Source organism: Coenobita brevimanus, chromosome 101 (assembly GCF_032717465.1).
Source record: "Coenobita brevimanus isolate Jiangsu-jjx chromosome 101, ASM3271746v2, whole genome shotgun sequence".
Taxonomy (NCBI): Eukaryota; Metazoa; Arthropoda; class Malacostraca; order Decapoda; family Coenobitidae; genus Coenobita; species Coenobita brevimanus.
Window position 1 is genome coordinate 67,145,143 of NC_137054.1, and position 16,533 is coordinate 67,161,675.

Sequence of the window (16,533 nt, forward strand, 5' to 3'; positions counted from 1 at the left end):
CTACAATATGTTATTATGCCCACTTATAAATTGGGGGTTTGGTTTACTGCCTATTTTGTGGTTACGGTTATTATTGTTTTGTTTTTTTGGCTTTACATGTAGAGCATAGGCGCTGATGATCATTTTGATGTATAAAAGGTTTGTTTATTGCCTTCTGGCTATGACGTTGCCATAAACACAACTTTAAAGCGTCATAACTCAAAAGTACATTTTGGTGCCGATGCCCCTTTGGTTCTAGACGCCTCATATAAAGTACAGTAAAACCTCTACAATTCGTCATCCTTCAAGTTGGAAACCTCTACAGCTCGGGAAGGCTCCAATATATTCATTTAAAAAATCAAAATTCAAAAATTCCCCAAAATGGACACGTGAGAGGAAGAGAGTCGGCAAAAATTTCCCCAACTCGATAAGATGCTGAGTTGTACAGTAATGTTTAAGTGTTTAGTGTTAAGTTCCCCAGTACTGTATAGTCTATCTATCTATCTATTGCCAGACGCCTCAGTCCCGTTTGGGGTGGCCACAAACAAATCGCCTCCAAGTCGCCCTGTCCCCCGCCATTTCGCTCCCCTGCTCCCAACTCACACCCCCCTCTCTCATATACCTCTCCACCCCATCCCTCCATCTCATCCTCGGCATTACAGTAATGGCCTTTATAGTGTTAATTGTGCTTTACATAGCGTACAGTGTCAAGTACAGTACAGTAAGGGTGTGCCCAAAAGTGATCTTGAGCCCCCCTAACACATCCAAAAACTACCAAAAGTGATCCTCCATGCCTGGAATACACCCTACAACTGCATGGAATCATGGTAAGGCAGCTTTTACTGTCTGTTGTAAAAGCTTTTTATTTTTTTCCATGTTTTCCTTGTTTTGTGTGTGTGTGCTGGGGGGGAACTTAAAGTTCATCCCTACAACTCGGCAAATAGGCTAACTCGGCAAGGCTTGCACATGTATTATGCCGAGTTGTAGAGGTTTTACTGTAGATGTTTTTCCCTGTTAACCAGTATACTGTACAGTACTCTTATCATTAACATAATGTATTATGATACATTTTCCTTATCATTTACTTACATCAATGTTATTGTACCATTTAAATTATCTCCTACAATCTCTATACTGTATCAGTAAATAATATTGGGAGATATTTACTTCATCAGTAGGGGGAGAGGAAAATGTATGAGAAAATGTAAGACCCTCCTACTCACCAGCTGGAACTCTGCTCTCCTACTGTAAGCGTGTCTGATGCCTGAATCGCTCCAGAGGGTAGCGACACTAGGAACATATGACAGGAAGCCCCGGTGGTCCAGAGGAGCTGAAGGGCCCGGATAGGATGACACTATTCGACTCGCTTCTTCCCGTCCCTCCTCGCCCCAGGGTATCCGAAGTTTGTCTCGTGCATCTACCAGTACCTGTTAAGAAGGAAAGATGTGAATGTTTAAGGCAAGAAGTTGTGTTAGGTGTTAGATAAAGTAGGCAGGCAAGTCCCACAGTACCTAAAACTGCAAATCAAATGGGATGAATGATAGTGGTATACTATGAGTGAAGTGGAATTAAACTGAATTAAATTATTAAGTAATAACTAGGTGTCACAGCATGCAAGAATGGAGTGGGGAATTAAACTGAATTAAATTATTAAGTAATAACTAGGTGTCACAGCATGCAAGAATGGAGTGGGGTGAATAATGGTGGTATTTGGTGAACGAAGTAGCAAGCAAGCATGAGCGAGGCGAATAATGATGGCATGTGATGACTACAGTAGTGCACAAGAGATAAAAAGATATGAGAGGTTAGTGATGGTGTGTGTGTGTGGTGACTAGAGTGGTGTACATGAGAGGAATAAGGTGAAAGATGGTGGCACAGTCGTGCACAAGAAATACGTGAAGTTCATGATGGCATATGTGGTGACTAAAGTGGTGCACCCGAGATAGGTGAGTGATGGTGTTATCTGGTTAGTGAAGTTGCAGGCAAGAGTGAGTGAGGTGAATAATGGTCAGATATGGTGATTAAAAGGGTGCACAAGGGATAATTGAAATGAGTGATAGTGTGCATTGTGACTTAAGCAGTGCACAAGGTAGGAATGAGGTGAATGATGGTGGCATGAAAACAGTAAAGTGGCAGCCAGGAAATAAGTGAGATTAGGGAAAGTGAAACCTGGAGTTCTGTGAGTTGATAAATGTGACTGGCAATGTGCTGTACAAACATCAAGCTGTCATAATCTACTGGGGAAAAAATAAATATATTGCAAAAGGTGTAGAGTCAGTCCTCATGAAAGATGATATTGAGGTGTATGAAAAATAAGCAAGTCAAGTCCTTAAGATGGGTAACATATAACGTCAATTACAGAGTAAGAGTATATTCAAATGGTCTTGGATTAGGTCTATTTGACATATTATATAACTAAGAAGTTAAATTTGGGTAAGAATATAAAATGAGTCAAGAGAGTAAAACCTTAATAACCTGGACTGTCAATTACAGTATCTTGATACAATATGGTTACCATGTTTAAAGACAGTAAAACCTCAATCATTAAGATTATTCTTTATCTTCACAAAATATGATGGGCTAATATCCTAAGTTTCTACTGGTGACTGTAATGGTACCTTCTTATTGCCTTTCTAGTAAACAGAATTACAGTAAATATAGTTGATATACCATCATTATCACCATCATAACCTCAATTCATACCACATTAAGTGGGAAGGGAAGGATTAACGAGAAAAAAAAAAAAAAAAAAAAAAAAAGCATGAGAACCATCAACACAGTGGCTAGTATGATAGAGCCATAAGCAAAAGTCTGCCAATAACCCTCTGCAAGCACTGCATCCAACCTTCCATATTTCTCAAACCTCTCAAAACAACAGGGAGTATCTTTCCTTCAGATACTCTTCTGTTGTATACTTCATACTACCATCACATACAAATAATTCATATAATACTTTCCACTCCCATAGGCAGCAAGAGACATGTTTGCAAAATCTTGCACAGGGATGTATATGTAAAACTGGCCATATATTCATTTAGCTACTCATCGTTCCAACCAATGGAAATTATCAAATCTATCCCAAAAGTAAAAACAATCTAACCTGGGTTTCACTTGATTAAAATGCTATGGCAATATCCATAAGGCACAACCATTCCTTCAACTCCCATGGTATAATCTGAGTACAAACTTGGTCACCTGCATCTCCATAACTGTTTCATCCTGCCATTTCTCTCTCTCTCTCTCTCTGAAGATTCTTTCACTTCCTCAGCTCTCAAACCTCACTTTCTTAAATATTCACTTACCATATCAAACCATCTTCATCTTAGACTTCTAACCCTGTCACTTTCATTTTATCTCTACAGTTTATCTTCAGTACAACTTACCTTCATGCCCATGACAATGTTCTTGTATATGGTTTCCCGGTACTCTGCCACCTCCTCTTGGTCAAAGTCGTAGCCATGTATGATCCGCATCTGCTTCAGGAATGTGGATTTTCCCGACTCCCCTGCCCCCAAAAGCAGGAGTTTCACCTAGATATTTTTTTTCCAAGGGAAGGGAGTCAGGGGAGACATTGACTGGGTTAGACATGCAGCTGCTATGTAAGTCCGTTAAAACACTTTAAACACTATACTGTACTACTGTTAACTGAGAACATAACCGGGGTACAGAGGGATTTCATCATCAGTATCAGGGTTAAACGATATCCAAATTGGGACCAAATTTGCCCAATTCAATGGGCCATGTTTCCATTCACTCATCATTCAAGCCCCCGGATTCCTGGCTCTATTGGATACGCCAAAAACATTCATCACGTTCTGTAGCTTCACATAAACATATCCAATAGAGTCAATCTGGATGCTATCACATTAAAACGGGGTGCCAAATCCCTGATCATGCACTTCTCACAATATTCATCCAGCCAGCTCATTCCCTTGTCAGTTCCCTAGCCTCACTGACTTCCAAACCTCTCTTCCTTACACACTCATCCACCATATCTCTCCACCTTCTCCTTGGCCTACCTCGCCTCCTCCCTCCTTCAAATTCACTCAGATATATTTTTTTCACTACTCTGTTGTTATCCATTCTCTCCACATGACCATACCATCTCAGTACACTCTCTTCGATTCTGGTGTTCACAGACTTCCTCACTTCACGAATCACATTATTTCACATCCTATCCACTCTCTGTATTCCACATATATTCCTCAGCAGTCCCATCTCCACAGCTCTCACTCTTAACTTTTCATTTTCTTGCCACACCGTAGTCTCACATCCATATGTTAAAGTTGGCACTAACACTACTTCATGTAAGCCTCATGCAGCTGCAACACTCAAGCCTCTGTTTCTTATCAAGGTCTTCATGGTACCACCTACTTTCCTTCCTTGCATCACTCTATTTTCCACTTCTTTTGCACATTTTCCTCTCTTCTCTCACTGTATCCAGGTATTTGAACACTCTCACCAATTCCAGTCCCTCTCCATTCACTGTAACATCGCACTGGGAGTCACACTCTCTCTTGATAACCATCACTTCATTATTTTCAACATTTAGTCTCAAGGCACAACACTTACAGACATAAGCAAAACTCTGAACTAGTCTACCAAGTTCTTGTCCAGTATTTGTAAGTACTGTACAGTAGTACACATCATCACCTTACAACAAATTTGAGATATTCCATCCATCACCATTTATTACCAATGCCACCCTCTCTCCATTACTGTACTTGTGTTTTTACTTCTCTCATCAATCCTATATATATATATATACTCTGTACACAACAGAACCCCGGAATTCATACGCCTCTCTACTCGTACAACTCAGTTTTTGTACAGCTTTCTCATCCAAAAATCGCTCCAGTTTTCGTACGGCAACCCACTATTCGCGCACATAGACGTGGCATTGTAGGTGCCACAAGGTCGCCGGTCCTGCTTTGTCTTCCACCAGCTACGCACCATTAAACTTGGTGATAAATTACGTATTTTCGTTTGAAAATTGTACATTATCATAGGCCCTAAGAAGATTAGTGAGTCAGCTGGAGCTAAAAGAAAAGCAAAGAGAACAACAATTGAGCTCAAAAAAGAACTTATTGCACAGTTTGAAAGTGGAACCCATGTCTCTGATCTTGCCATTCATTATGGTATGGCGAAATCTACTGTTTCATCCATACTAAAGAACAAAGAAGCAATAAAAGGGGTTAATGTGGTGAAAGAAGTGACTACTCCTGCTGTGAATGGGTCACCACTTATTGAATTACGTATGGATTAATGCAAAATGCATTGTTTCTTATGGAAAAAATGATTCGGTTTTCGAACAATTCGCAACTCGTACAGCCTTCAGGAACGAATTGTGTACGAATTCCAGGGTTCTACTGTATATATACACCATATATATATATATATATATATTGATATTTCTCACTGACGTACTGATCTACTCTCTTTCTCTCCATCAAATAATGCTTTCCTCTTCTGATGGTACCCTCAAAAGTTAGACCAATGCAGCCACTATACAGTGAGTCATGTGAGCAAATATGAAGCAACAGTGATAACATTATATTCTGAATATTAGTATAATTCATTCCTGTATTAGCATTAGCACAGCTTCCTAGATTTGTTGTGATTATGCTATAAAACGAAAAATATCTCAACCACTTGATAAACAAAAATGATCTTGCTAAAATAATTATGAGATACACAAAAATGCAGTATTCAGGACAAACTCGTATTTTTTTTGGAAGCATATCCTGACCAGATATTATGTACCTTACACAAAACGGCTAGCATAATATTCTGCTTTTCTCTCAATCATACGTGAGAAAAAATCAAATGCAAGTGTCCTGAATAGCAGCTCTATGTTATGACTACTGATCACTAACAACAACAACAGCAAGAATCAACACTTCTCTCACCTGTCTCCTGAACTTCTGTCGATCTTTCTGTATTTCTTTGTCTATCTGTTGTGATCTGGCACGCTGGTCTATCTGTGAAATCAACAAAATATATATCAAATATGTGTAAACAACACAGAACATTACAATATAAAAAAAAAGAGGGGGGGGGGAAGAATGAGAAATAAAGAAAAAACACGGCAGTAGGTCCTCAAGTCACATTCATTCATTCATTGCCAGACACCATGTATCCCAAATGGGGTGGCCAAGGGCTTAGAGTTAATTGTTTTACAGGGAGGGGCACTAATCCTCCACCAACCCCACTTGACACGTAGGGAGAACGTTATGCCAACAGCATCTGGTGTTCCCAGGCGGTCACCCATCCAAGTACTTACCCAACGTTGCTTAACGTCGCCGATCGGACGGGAAGCGGTGTACTCAATGTGGTATGGCCGTTAGGTAAATCACAGATGAAAGTATACCCAATCTTTCACCTTTTCTGCTTCCAATTTACCTCTAATGCGTAACATTCTAAGCTGTGGGAGGTTTGGTATGTTTCTAAGCACATGAATGACTTTTTTTGGGGAGAGGGAGGGGAGAGGGGGTGCATGAGGCATCCAGGAGAAAAATGAAAGACATGCCATTATTGTGGAGCAGATATGTCTGACCATGAGGAGAACTTCTGACCCTGACTATACGGTACTGGAAAGCCTAGCTATATGAACTGGAAACTCATGAATGTACAAGTGCACTAATATCAAAGGCAAAAATGCTTTCTAATTATACTGGTCTGGCCTGATAACTAAAGTTCACCTTCTTACCCAGTGGCCACAATGATCTCCATTCTTTTCATAAAAGGCATTTACCCTACCTCACCTACTTTCCATTTACATACTTACTCCTCTCAGACACTCAGTACAAGTACTCTGTGCCCTAAAAATCAATTTATGTATACCCCAACAATCTTAGCTCATATAATATCTACTGCCAGGTATTCTCAGCAAGCACTCTAGGCACTAGAATCACTCTACGGTATACTTTGTACAAGACACCTACCAAGACATAAAGTAACTTGGTGGTGGAATGAGGGTGTAGAAACTGCACTTATGGAGAAAAGAAGGCTTTTCTGGGAATGGAAGAAGGGTGTTAACAAAGAGGAATACAGTAATCACTCTAATATCCGGACGCCCAATATCCGAACATCCCCACTAACCGAACCTTATCGTCCTGGGATCAAACATTCCCAAAATGGTCCGAAAATAAAAAAAAATTGGAAAAAAAAAAAAATCGATTTTTTGCCGTCCGTAATTTGAACTTGCCGCGCGCGCCGCGTGAGAGCATTGTTTTGGTTCGTCATTCCTCCGACGTCCGATAGAGCGCCGCTGCATCCTCCCCACTTCCCGCCTGTCTCTCACCGCGACAAGACCTACGCTCTTCGCCATGGCTGCCCACGTGCTCGCTTTTGTGGTGGTGCCGTACTTGCTGCAAGGCCTCCTGCTGCTCTCTGCCCTACTCTTAGTGTGTGTGATGATGGCCCCGCCTCCTGAGAAAAGGAAGAGAGTGGTGTTGACTCTGGAGAAGAAACGGGAGATATTGGAGAAGGTTGATGCGGGTTGGTCTTCCTCTCGCATTCTCCGCGAGTTCAACCTGGCCCGGTCGACTTTGTTTGATATCAAGCGTTCCCGAGACAAGCTCATGCAGTACACGGCTGACTTCTCGTCGAGAAGCAAACGCAACGTGGAGAGAAAGGTTATGTTTACCCCCAAGTATGCAGAGATCGACCGCTCCACGTTGATTTGGTATCGACAGCAACGTGCAGCTGGTGTGATGGTACGTGGAACGGAGCTGAAGGCTGCTGCTGAGAAGTTTGCAAGGCTTCACGACGCCCTAGACTTCAAGGCATCCAAGGGTTGGCTCTTCGCGTTCAAGTTGCGACATGGCCTTACTAACCGTAAAGCACATGGCGAAGCATTGGACGCTAACGAGGATGGAGTGGACGAGTTTCGGCACAAGGTGAAAGGCTTGATCGACAGGGAGGGCCTCACTCTCGGTCAAGTCTATAACGCTGACGAAACTGGCCTATTCTATCGCTCGGTGCCAACGAACACTCTCGCCGATGAGACGGAGAAGCGTGTACCTGGCCGCAAGCTTTCTAAGGAACGGATATCTGCTTTGTGTTGTGCCAATGCTAACGGCATGCACCGGCTTAAGCCCGTTATTGTTGGCCATGCAAAGCAGCCTCGGTGCCTTCGTGGGGTGATGGATGTCCTTCCTGTCGTATGGTACCATTCTTTGAAAGCATGGTTCACAGCTGTGATTTTCAAAGACTGGTTTCACCATCACTTCGTCAAGGAGGTCATACATTACCAGACGAAGACACTGGGAATTCCTCGCGACCAGGTAAAGGCTCTCCTTCTCCTCGACAATGCACCTGCCCACCCGTGCGACAAGGACTTGGTTGCTGAGAATGGCCGTATTAGGTGCATGTTTCTGCCACCTAATACGACTGCTCTCATTCAACCAATGGACCAAGGAGTGATCGTGGCAACAAAGCGCCTGTACCGTCGGAAGTTCCTGGACGAGGTGATGGTGGTTCTCGAGGACGAGGACGAGCGCAGGGAAGGACGTGACACTCGAGGCAAGCGGACTTTGGAAAACCTTCGCCGCTACAACATCAAGTCTGCGCTGTACAACTGGGCTAGTGCATGGAAGGAAGTCCCTGTGAAAACTCTTGAAAATGGTTGGTCTCGTCTGCTTCTCGGAACAGATGTGGAGTACGATTTCCTAGGGTTTGACGTGGATGACTTCCATGCACGGCTACGTACGCACGGCGACGATGTTGATGTGGACGATGTTCGTGAGTGGTTGGACGACGACGAGGGCGATCCTGGGTATCAGACGTTGTCTGATATCGAGATCGCGTCTTCGGTTGCTGGTGTCAGTCCCGAACTTGAAGATTCCAACGACGAAGGCGATGATGATGCAGACTCCGCCCAGCAGGACACTACTCCAGCCATCCCCAAGCTGAGCGCACTCCGGGAACATCTAGAGTTCGTCCTAGACTACCTGGAACACCCGGACTGCGACAGGGAGATGGGGCCCTTGGGACTCGTGGAGGAAGTGCGTGCTTTCCGGCAGCGCATCATCAATCGCCAGAATCGTCAGTCCTTGCGTCAGTCAACGATTGACAGTTTTTCAGGCCCGTGACCCCCGCTGTGCCAAGCCCTGGTTCCACTCCGTTGCCTCCCCAAGACAGGCCCTCATGCTCCGAGCCACAGCCCAGCACATCAGCTACAGTGGAGTCACCGCTCGACGTGAGTTTGCGGCTGTCTTCAGAGTCTTCTGTAGTCGGTACGCCATCACCACTACCCACCGATGCACCCCTTGGACGCCTGCCAGTGATACTCTCGGGCTCTGACAGTGAATAAACAGCAAGAACTTCTCCACTAGACCACACGGGAATTTTGAGTGTTGTGCAGTGAAAAACGGTGTGTTGTGTTAAGGTTTTCAAGTTGGGAGAAAAGACTAAGTAGAAAAGAAATTTAACGTAACTAACCTTCTTTGTTTTGGCTTTGGAAACTTAAAAAACTTGGGAAAAGTTAATGTGCAACACTTAAATTTAATGGAACATTATTTGGACTAAAGTGAACACTGTGAAAAGAACGGACTTCTGTGTGTTAGTGACTAAGTTCAGTGCAAGACTTCAGGAAGAGTGTAGTGCAAGTGCTTCAGGAAATCGTTCTTACTGTCAGAGTCCGAGAGGAGGCGGTTATTCATCGAGGTGGCCAGGGACTTGCTGTAAGTAGCCAAAATGTTTCATGTTGTACTATTTTCCATACTATATTTACCAGACTGTTTCATATTGTATTTTTTCCCATACTATACTTACCAGAAAGTGTCATACTGTACTTCTTTCCATACTAAACTTACCTCATGCATGTGCAGTAGGAATGTGTTTTTCAGAGTTCGGTTAGGTTCGGTTAGGTTAGGTTCGGTTAGAGTCCATAAGTACCAGAATGTTTATTAATGTATGAACATACTTCTAAACCCACATTTTATGTGTCTATTGCATTTATTTCAGTCATTTATGTGCCTTATTGGTGTGATTTGGGTGTTAAATAGGTGCTATGCATGTCCGGAGGGAGTTGTATAGGTGTTTCTCTGTGTTAGGGTCCGTAAGTACAAGTCCATAAGCTGGGGCCCAATATCCGGACAAAACCAATATCCGAACCTACCGATGGCTCTATTGATCCGGATATTGGAGTGATTACTGTACTTTGATACGGTAACCTAAATCACGTGGAAAGAAAGAATATGATAATCAAGGTAGTATCAGATGAAGGGGGAGAATAGGGATGTCACAGGTACACAGAGTATAAAGAATGATGAAGGAAGGGTAGAGGTGAAATGGGTTATGAAAGATGAATGGAGACAGCATTACAGCCAGTTGTTGAATGAGGAGTTTGACTGGAACAGGGAAGGATTGGAACCAGCAGATCCAGTGTTTGGCCCTTGGCCTTTGATTGACGCTGCTACTGTGAGCAGGGCAATAAGCTGGATGCAGGTGAAGAAGGTAGCAGGTGTGTCTGGGTTGACTGCTGAAATGTTGAAAGCCTCAGGATATATAGGAATGGGGTTAGTTACGGACTTGATTCATACAGTCATATATAAGTGTGTTGTCCCAGATGACTGGTTGAAGAGTGTGACTGTAAATGTGTGTGCAAGAGGAAAGGTTATGTCCTGGAAAGAGGAAATTATAGTGGCATAAGACTTTTGGACCAGATAATGAAGGTAATGGAGACAGTTCTAGAAGGTATGATTAAAGAAAGAGCGAATACTGATGAGATGCAGTTTTGGTTTATACCAGGCAAAGGGACCACTGATGCCATTCAAGAATAATACACAGGAAAGAAAATGAATCGGAACTTTGTTTCTGATGATTTGGAGAAGGATTCTGACAGAGTCCCTTGGGAAGTGAAGAGGGCAATGAGAAAGCTTGGGATCAAGGAGTGACTGGTATGTACAAGAATGTGGGTGCTCGCACCCAGGCGAGAGTGAATGGAGATTTGTCCATTTGAGTGATGAGTTTTCTGTGAATGTTGGTATGCATCAGGGGTCAGTCTTGAGCCCCTTATTGTATATTATGGTGCCTAGAGCCCTCTCACATAACTTCAGATATTGATTGCCATTGGAAATGTTGTATGCCGATGATTTGGTGTTGATTGAGGAGAATGAAAGGGAGGCGGAGGAAAGATTTAGGAAATGGAGGGATGGTAAGGAGCACACGGGCTTGAGAGTAAATGTAGATAATACAAAGGTTATGGTATCTAGGGCTGGTGGCAGTACTTTCAAAGAAGAGGAAAAGTGGCCCATGTTTAGTTTGCCACAAGGGTGCAGGAAGTAATTCCATCTTGTGCAGTGTCTGTGATAAATGGGTGCATAAGCCAAGTGGCATTAGAGGTAGACTGAGAGATAATGCTGATTTCATGTGTGCGGTGTGTTGGGGAGGGCACGTGGAGACTGTCAGACCTGATAGGATTGATACTGCTGGTAAGTCTCTTGAGTGTGTGAAAGAGCTTTGTTACTTGGGAGACATGTTACTCATAAATGCTGGAGGTGGGGCTGAAGCTAGTTCTGTGGCTAGAGTAAGGAGTGGCTGGAAGAAGTTCTGGGAGTTGCTGCCTCTCCTGACAATGAGAGGGCTCTCCCTAAGGGATCTTTGAATGCAGCATGTTAGGAGTATAATGCTGTATGGTAGTGAGACCTGGGCAGTAAAGAACGAGGATATTCACAGCCTTAAACATACAGAAATGACAACGATTAAGTGGATGTGTAAAGCATCCTTGAATGTGAGGCCAAGGGGGGCTAGGGGTATGATGGAGGAGTCAAGAGGAAGGACGGGGCAGGAGTGTATTGGTGTTGTGATTAGGAAAGGTAGCTTGAGATAGTTTGGGCATGTGGAGAGGATGGGGCACAACAACTGGGCACAGAAAGTGAAAAATGTGAACACTGGGGTTAGGACTACAAGAGGCGTACCAAAAAAAGATCTGGGACAAGGTCATAGAGTGTGACCTCGAGGATAAGGGACTGAATAGAAGGCCGCCACAGATCGAGCAGCTTGGAGAGCTGCCATTAGGTGACCAAGGCCAACAAATGCAGGCATGATTGAATCTTTATAAATGAAACATAACAAATGATGACATCCTCTTCCAAAACAAGCTAGTCTTGCTGAGATTTAAGACCTGCTTTGGATTGTACCTTACTTCCTTGCTCTTTTGCTTCAGCTGTTTGATGCATGTCCCAACAGCCACGTGACCCGTGCTTGCAGCCTCCATTTCGAAAGGCAACAAACTACAGTACCAGTATAACCTTCAATCTGTTTTTTATTCCATGAATATAACTGGCACTTTGATCTCCATTTCCAGAAAATAATTTGTTTACAACTAATTATGAAGGAAGGGTAATATAATTATGACAGGAGAGTCTATGATGCAAGGATAGCTAATTAAGAGACCATAAATCTCACCACATCAAACCAATCACTCCTTTCTTCACTGACCGCTGGTATTTTGTGTCTAGACTCTTGTAACAGATGGTAATTTTTAGTTATCAGAAATTTGCTTGGGTTCAATGGAAAAGATTACAAGCAAAAAGGTTAGAGTGGAAAAACACAGGAGAGGCATTTTTCTTGCAGTGGAGTGACTCAGGCTGATGATAATGATAATGATGACTTCACATCACAATTATGTTAACAGTTGTAGAAAAAAAATTCAATCAACAGATCCAACTCCACATGTAAACAGACTTTGCCAGTAATGAAGTGTCATCTCCAACTTATACACTGTGTATAACCTACTATTAAGTTACAGTACTGACGCAGTGCTGCCTACTTTTTTCACCTTTATCATTCTATTTGTTTCTTCCCTTCTCTCTATCAACTTCTCCTTTTCCTTCCTGTCACTTTTTGTAACTCATCTTTCCACATCACCAAGTGATAAGTCTAATGGCTTCCTATAACCCGGGAAACCATTTACAACGTTGGATAGTAACTATATAAACTGATCACTGAGTAGAGGGGCGCTTCCCCACACCTCGCTCAACCACAAGGGAACATCGGTTCACTGCATGGGACAGCCCTGCTGGGAAGGTTGCCTGCCTGCGGCTGATGGGTTTGCCTGACCAGACAGACCAGGGATGAACATCAGTCTATCTATCTATCTATAGCCTGACGCCCTAATCCCGCAAAGGGTGGCCGCAGACAAAACGCCTCCAAGTCACTCTGTCCCCCACCATTTGACTCCCCTCCCCCCAGCTCACCCCCCCTCCCTCATATACCTCTCAACTCCATCCCTCCACCTCATCCTCGGTCTACCCCTCCCTCTCCCTCCCTCCACCTCACCTACATACACCCTCTTAGTCAGTCTTTCATTCTCCATCCTCTCCACATGTCCAAACCACCTCAGTGTATTTCTCCTAATCTTTTCAACCACATCCACATCTACCCCACAACGTTCCTTCACTTCTTCATTCGTCAACATCAGTAAGGTAACTAAAATTACAAAATTATGAAAAGATAGCATTTAAGAATAAACTGTACATAAAATGTGCACACAGCTCTTACACTGCCAACTTCCAGTCGTCACTGACCTTAACACTGCTAACTGCTAGGTACAACTGCGAGAGTCAGCAGTTCTCACCATCCTCCCCAGTGCACACGACATTCTCCTTCTTAGTACCAAATAGCTATGTTATCACTCGCCATTAGCTACATAAATAGCATCGTGTTTAATGCACATTTTCACAGTTTTAGAAAAGAATGTTACAGATACCTGTATTACTGGTTTATATACTGTATACTAAAAAGCATAAAGTACACCAGAATAAGCCAATTCTGATAAAACACTGATTATTAGTGAATACCATTCTGGACGTTGTTGGAAGGACACAAGTCAAGGGTGAGAGCAGTGGAAATGAGTTATTTAAGAGAAGCCTGTGGAATCACATGGAGAGACAGGCTGACGAATGAGGATATAAAGAAGCGTTGTGGTGTGGATGTGGATGTGATAGGAAGCGTTATGAGGAACACACTGAGGTGGTTTGGCCATGTGGTGAGCATGGAGGGTGAAAGACTGACGAAGAGAGTGTATGTGAGTGAGGTGGAGGGGGGAAGAGGGAGGGGGAGGCCGAGGACGAGATGGAGGGATGGGGTGGAGAGGTATATGAGAGAGGGGGTTGTGAGTTGGGAGCAGGGCAGTGAAATGGTGGGGGACAGGGCGACGTAGAGGTGATTTGTTTATGGCCACCCCAAACGGGATTGAGGCGTCTGGCAATAGATAGATAGATAGACCATTCTGATTCCAATACCAATACTGTAAAATCAGCCTTTCCTTGCTGTATTACAGCACTACACAACCACCAACATGCCATCAGGAGCAACAAGTCCATGGATGGGCTGCAAAGTCTAAATGGAACTGCCCCAAGTTGGTTGCTGGAAGGTCATTTGCAAAGGTGTGTGCTCCACTGGGCAATGTATCCATCATGTGCCAGGTCAAAGACAGATAGGTCACAATCTACCATCATTACTGTGCCTGAGTCAATGCTCATTTTGCCGCAATATCCACTATCTCATTACCACCAACCAAAATACTACATAATAAACAGCTAGTATTGTTATTCAACTTCATGATAAAAAATAATGAATTTGTATGAAATAAATGTACTTTTGGAAAATTATCATAAACTTCAGGTTTCCCAGAAATAGGATGACCTACATAGCTATGTCCTTTAGCCAGCTGTAGTTATATTATACTGGACAACTTCAATCGGTTACGGAACTGTGCTTTGGAAACTGTAAATGGATGCCATAATGTTGCAAAAGTCAAGTAAATAGTTTTATGTTGTTATGGGAATTTTTGTACCTTAACTCCTCCCTTTATTTGTCTTTTGACTTCCATTTTTCCTTATGGGTTTTCATGTGCTTTGAATGTTTTCGGTAAAATTTACTGGAAATGCCCGATTTTGCTTTTTCTCCCCTCCCACAACAAATCAGGCATTTCCAACAAAAACAAGCATAAAAAATTGATTGAAACATAAAGAAAATCCGAAAAACCAGGTACCCTGACACCCCCTCCATTAAATTAACCAGAGTACCATACAACCTAACCCTGAAAGCCACTCAAACTAGGACAGCCACCAACCTTAGTGCAGAAAATACCATAGAGAAGGATCCCCATAATTTGAAGATACAGTGTTACAGAACATTATGGGAAAATTGTGGGGCCATTAAAAGGCAAATTAATACCTATTAGGAAAGTCCATTCTCTGAATGCAAACATTCAAGTTTGGAAACAAAACAAGCAGTGTTTATGGCCATTATCAGAAAGTAATAGTCCACCAAGCCCCATAACCTTACATAAAGATGTGTTTAAGTGCATGGTAACTCATATCAAGATAAAACACAAAGCAAGAGCTGATAAGAACATTCAAGCATGTTCATATACCTATTATCACAACTTGTAGCTACTGCCTTTTCAGAAACTATCAGTACTGTATCAGGAATAATACCATTAGTCAAGATACTCAACTCTGACACACTCTAAAAACGGTTTCCTCATGTTTGACAACCAACTGAATATGGTGGAAAAGTTGTATATCAGAAGGTGACTGCAGAATAAACCTGAATTATTTACAAGTAGACCCAACTCGGTGGTCCCGTCCTAATTTGACCAAGCCCACATCTCCTTTCATACATAATTCCTAACAATAATTTTTTTTCCAGTGGACGGACTAGACATTCAAATAGTTTTCTAAACAACTGTAATGTGAATTTACCTCCTCTGGTGTCCATACTGCTCTGAGACAGCACGCACAGCTGAGCTTAGCCACTCGCGCCATGGCGGTGTTCTGTGTTCCCACCACCACAACACAAACATTGACCAGGAAGGAACTAAAACGGAGCACATCTCAAAGATTTATACAGTTTTCTCCTATGTCGTAGTTGAGCATCGGTTAATATGTTGATTTTTTAGATGGATATTGAGTATGATGATGATAACTTCGATGTGATTAGTGTTTTCATTCCTGTATTATGAAATGTGAATTACAAAACTTTACATAGTCTGTTCCAAGAAAGTAGAATAATTTAGGAAAAAAGTATAAAGTAAAGCATACTATGAATTCAACTAGTACTGTAACTCAAAAATACCTGGCTGTGATATCGCTTAAAGGTCAACAGGTGAATCGTTTTAGTATGCTAATTCTAGGCATCACTTTCTATTTTGACTTCTGAGTCAGAGCTAAGATTGATCATAATCGCTTCTAATAAATAAAAGGACATGTAAGTGGAATATTTTGTGTGTTTCCATAGTTTGCCACACTTTCTCGGAACTTGACGTGCAGCTGACGTCATACTATTTTATCTAGAGATTAGTAAGTACACAACCCCTATATTTAACAAAAGATGATGAGTTACAGTCGATTAATGATGAAAATATGCTGACAAAATATTATAAAGGCTCTCCTTAACAATGGTAATTAAATACAGTAACTTCTTAACAGCCTACACGATACTCAAGATTGCGATTATATATGGTACATATTATAAGGTGACAAGTTGGTTTAGCATGTATGTTTATATCAAATAAGAAAAAGCCAGGAAAGTAGGTTT

At 42.4% G+C, this 16,533-nt stretch overlaps 1 protein-coding gene and 1 pseudogene across 1 annotated transcript in view; both read right to left on the minus strand.

The window, feature by feature from the left end:
• The window catches only part of cta (Guanine nucleotide-binding protein subunit alpha cta), a 35,478-nt gene extending 19,717 nt beyond the window's left edge, over positions 1–15,761 (minus strand). The window contains exons 1-4 of the mRNA XM_080284259.1: positions 15,699–15,761; positions 5,889–5,960; positions 3,363–3,509; positions 1,203–1,406 (exon numbers count right to left, since the gene is read on the minus strand). Of these exons, the coding sequence (XP_080140385.1) occupies positions 1,203–1,406; positions 3,363–3,509; positions 5,889–5,960; positions 15,699–15,761 (486 nt within the window). The remainder of the gene's footprint in view (positions 1–1,202; positions 1,407–3,362; positions 3,510–5,888; positions 5,961–15,698) is intronic.
• Positions 6,214–6,327, minus strand: LOC145415240 (5S ribosomal RNA; annotated as a pseudogene).
• Positions 15,762–16,533: the final 772 nt, after the last annotated feature.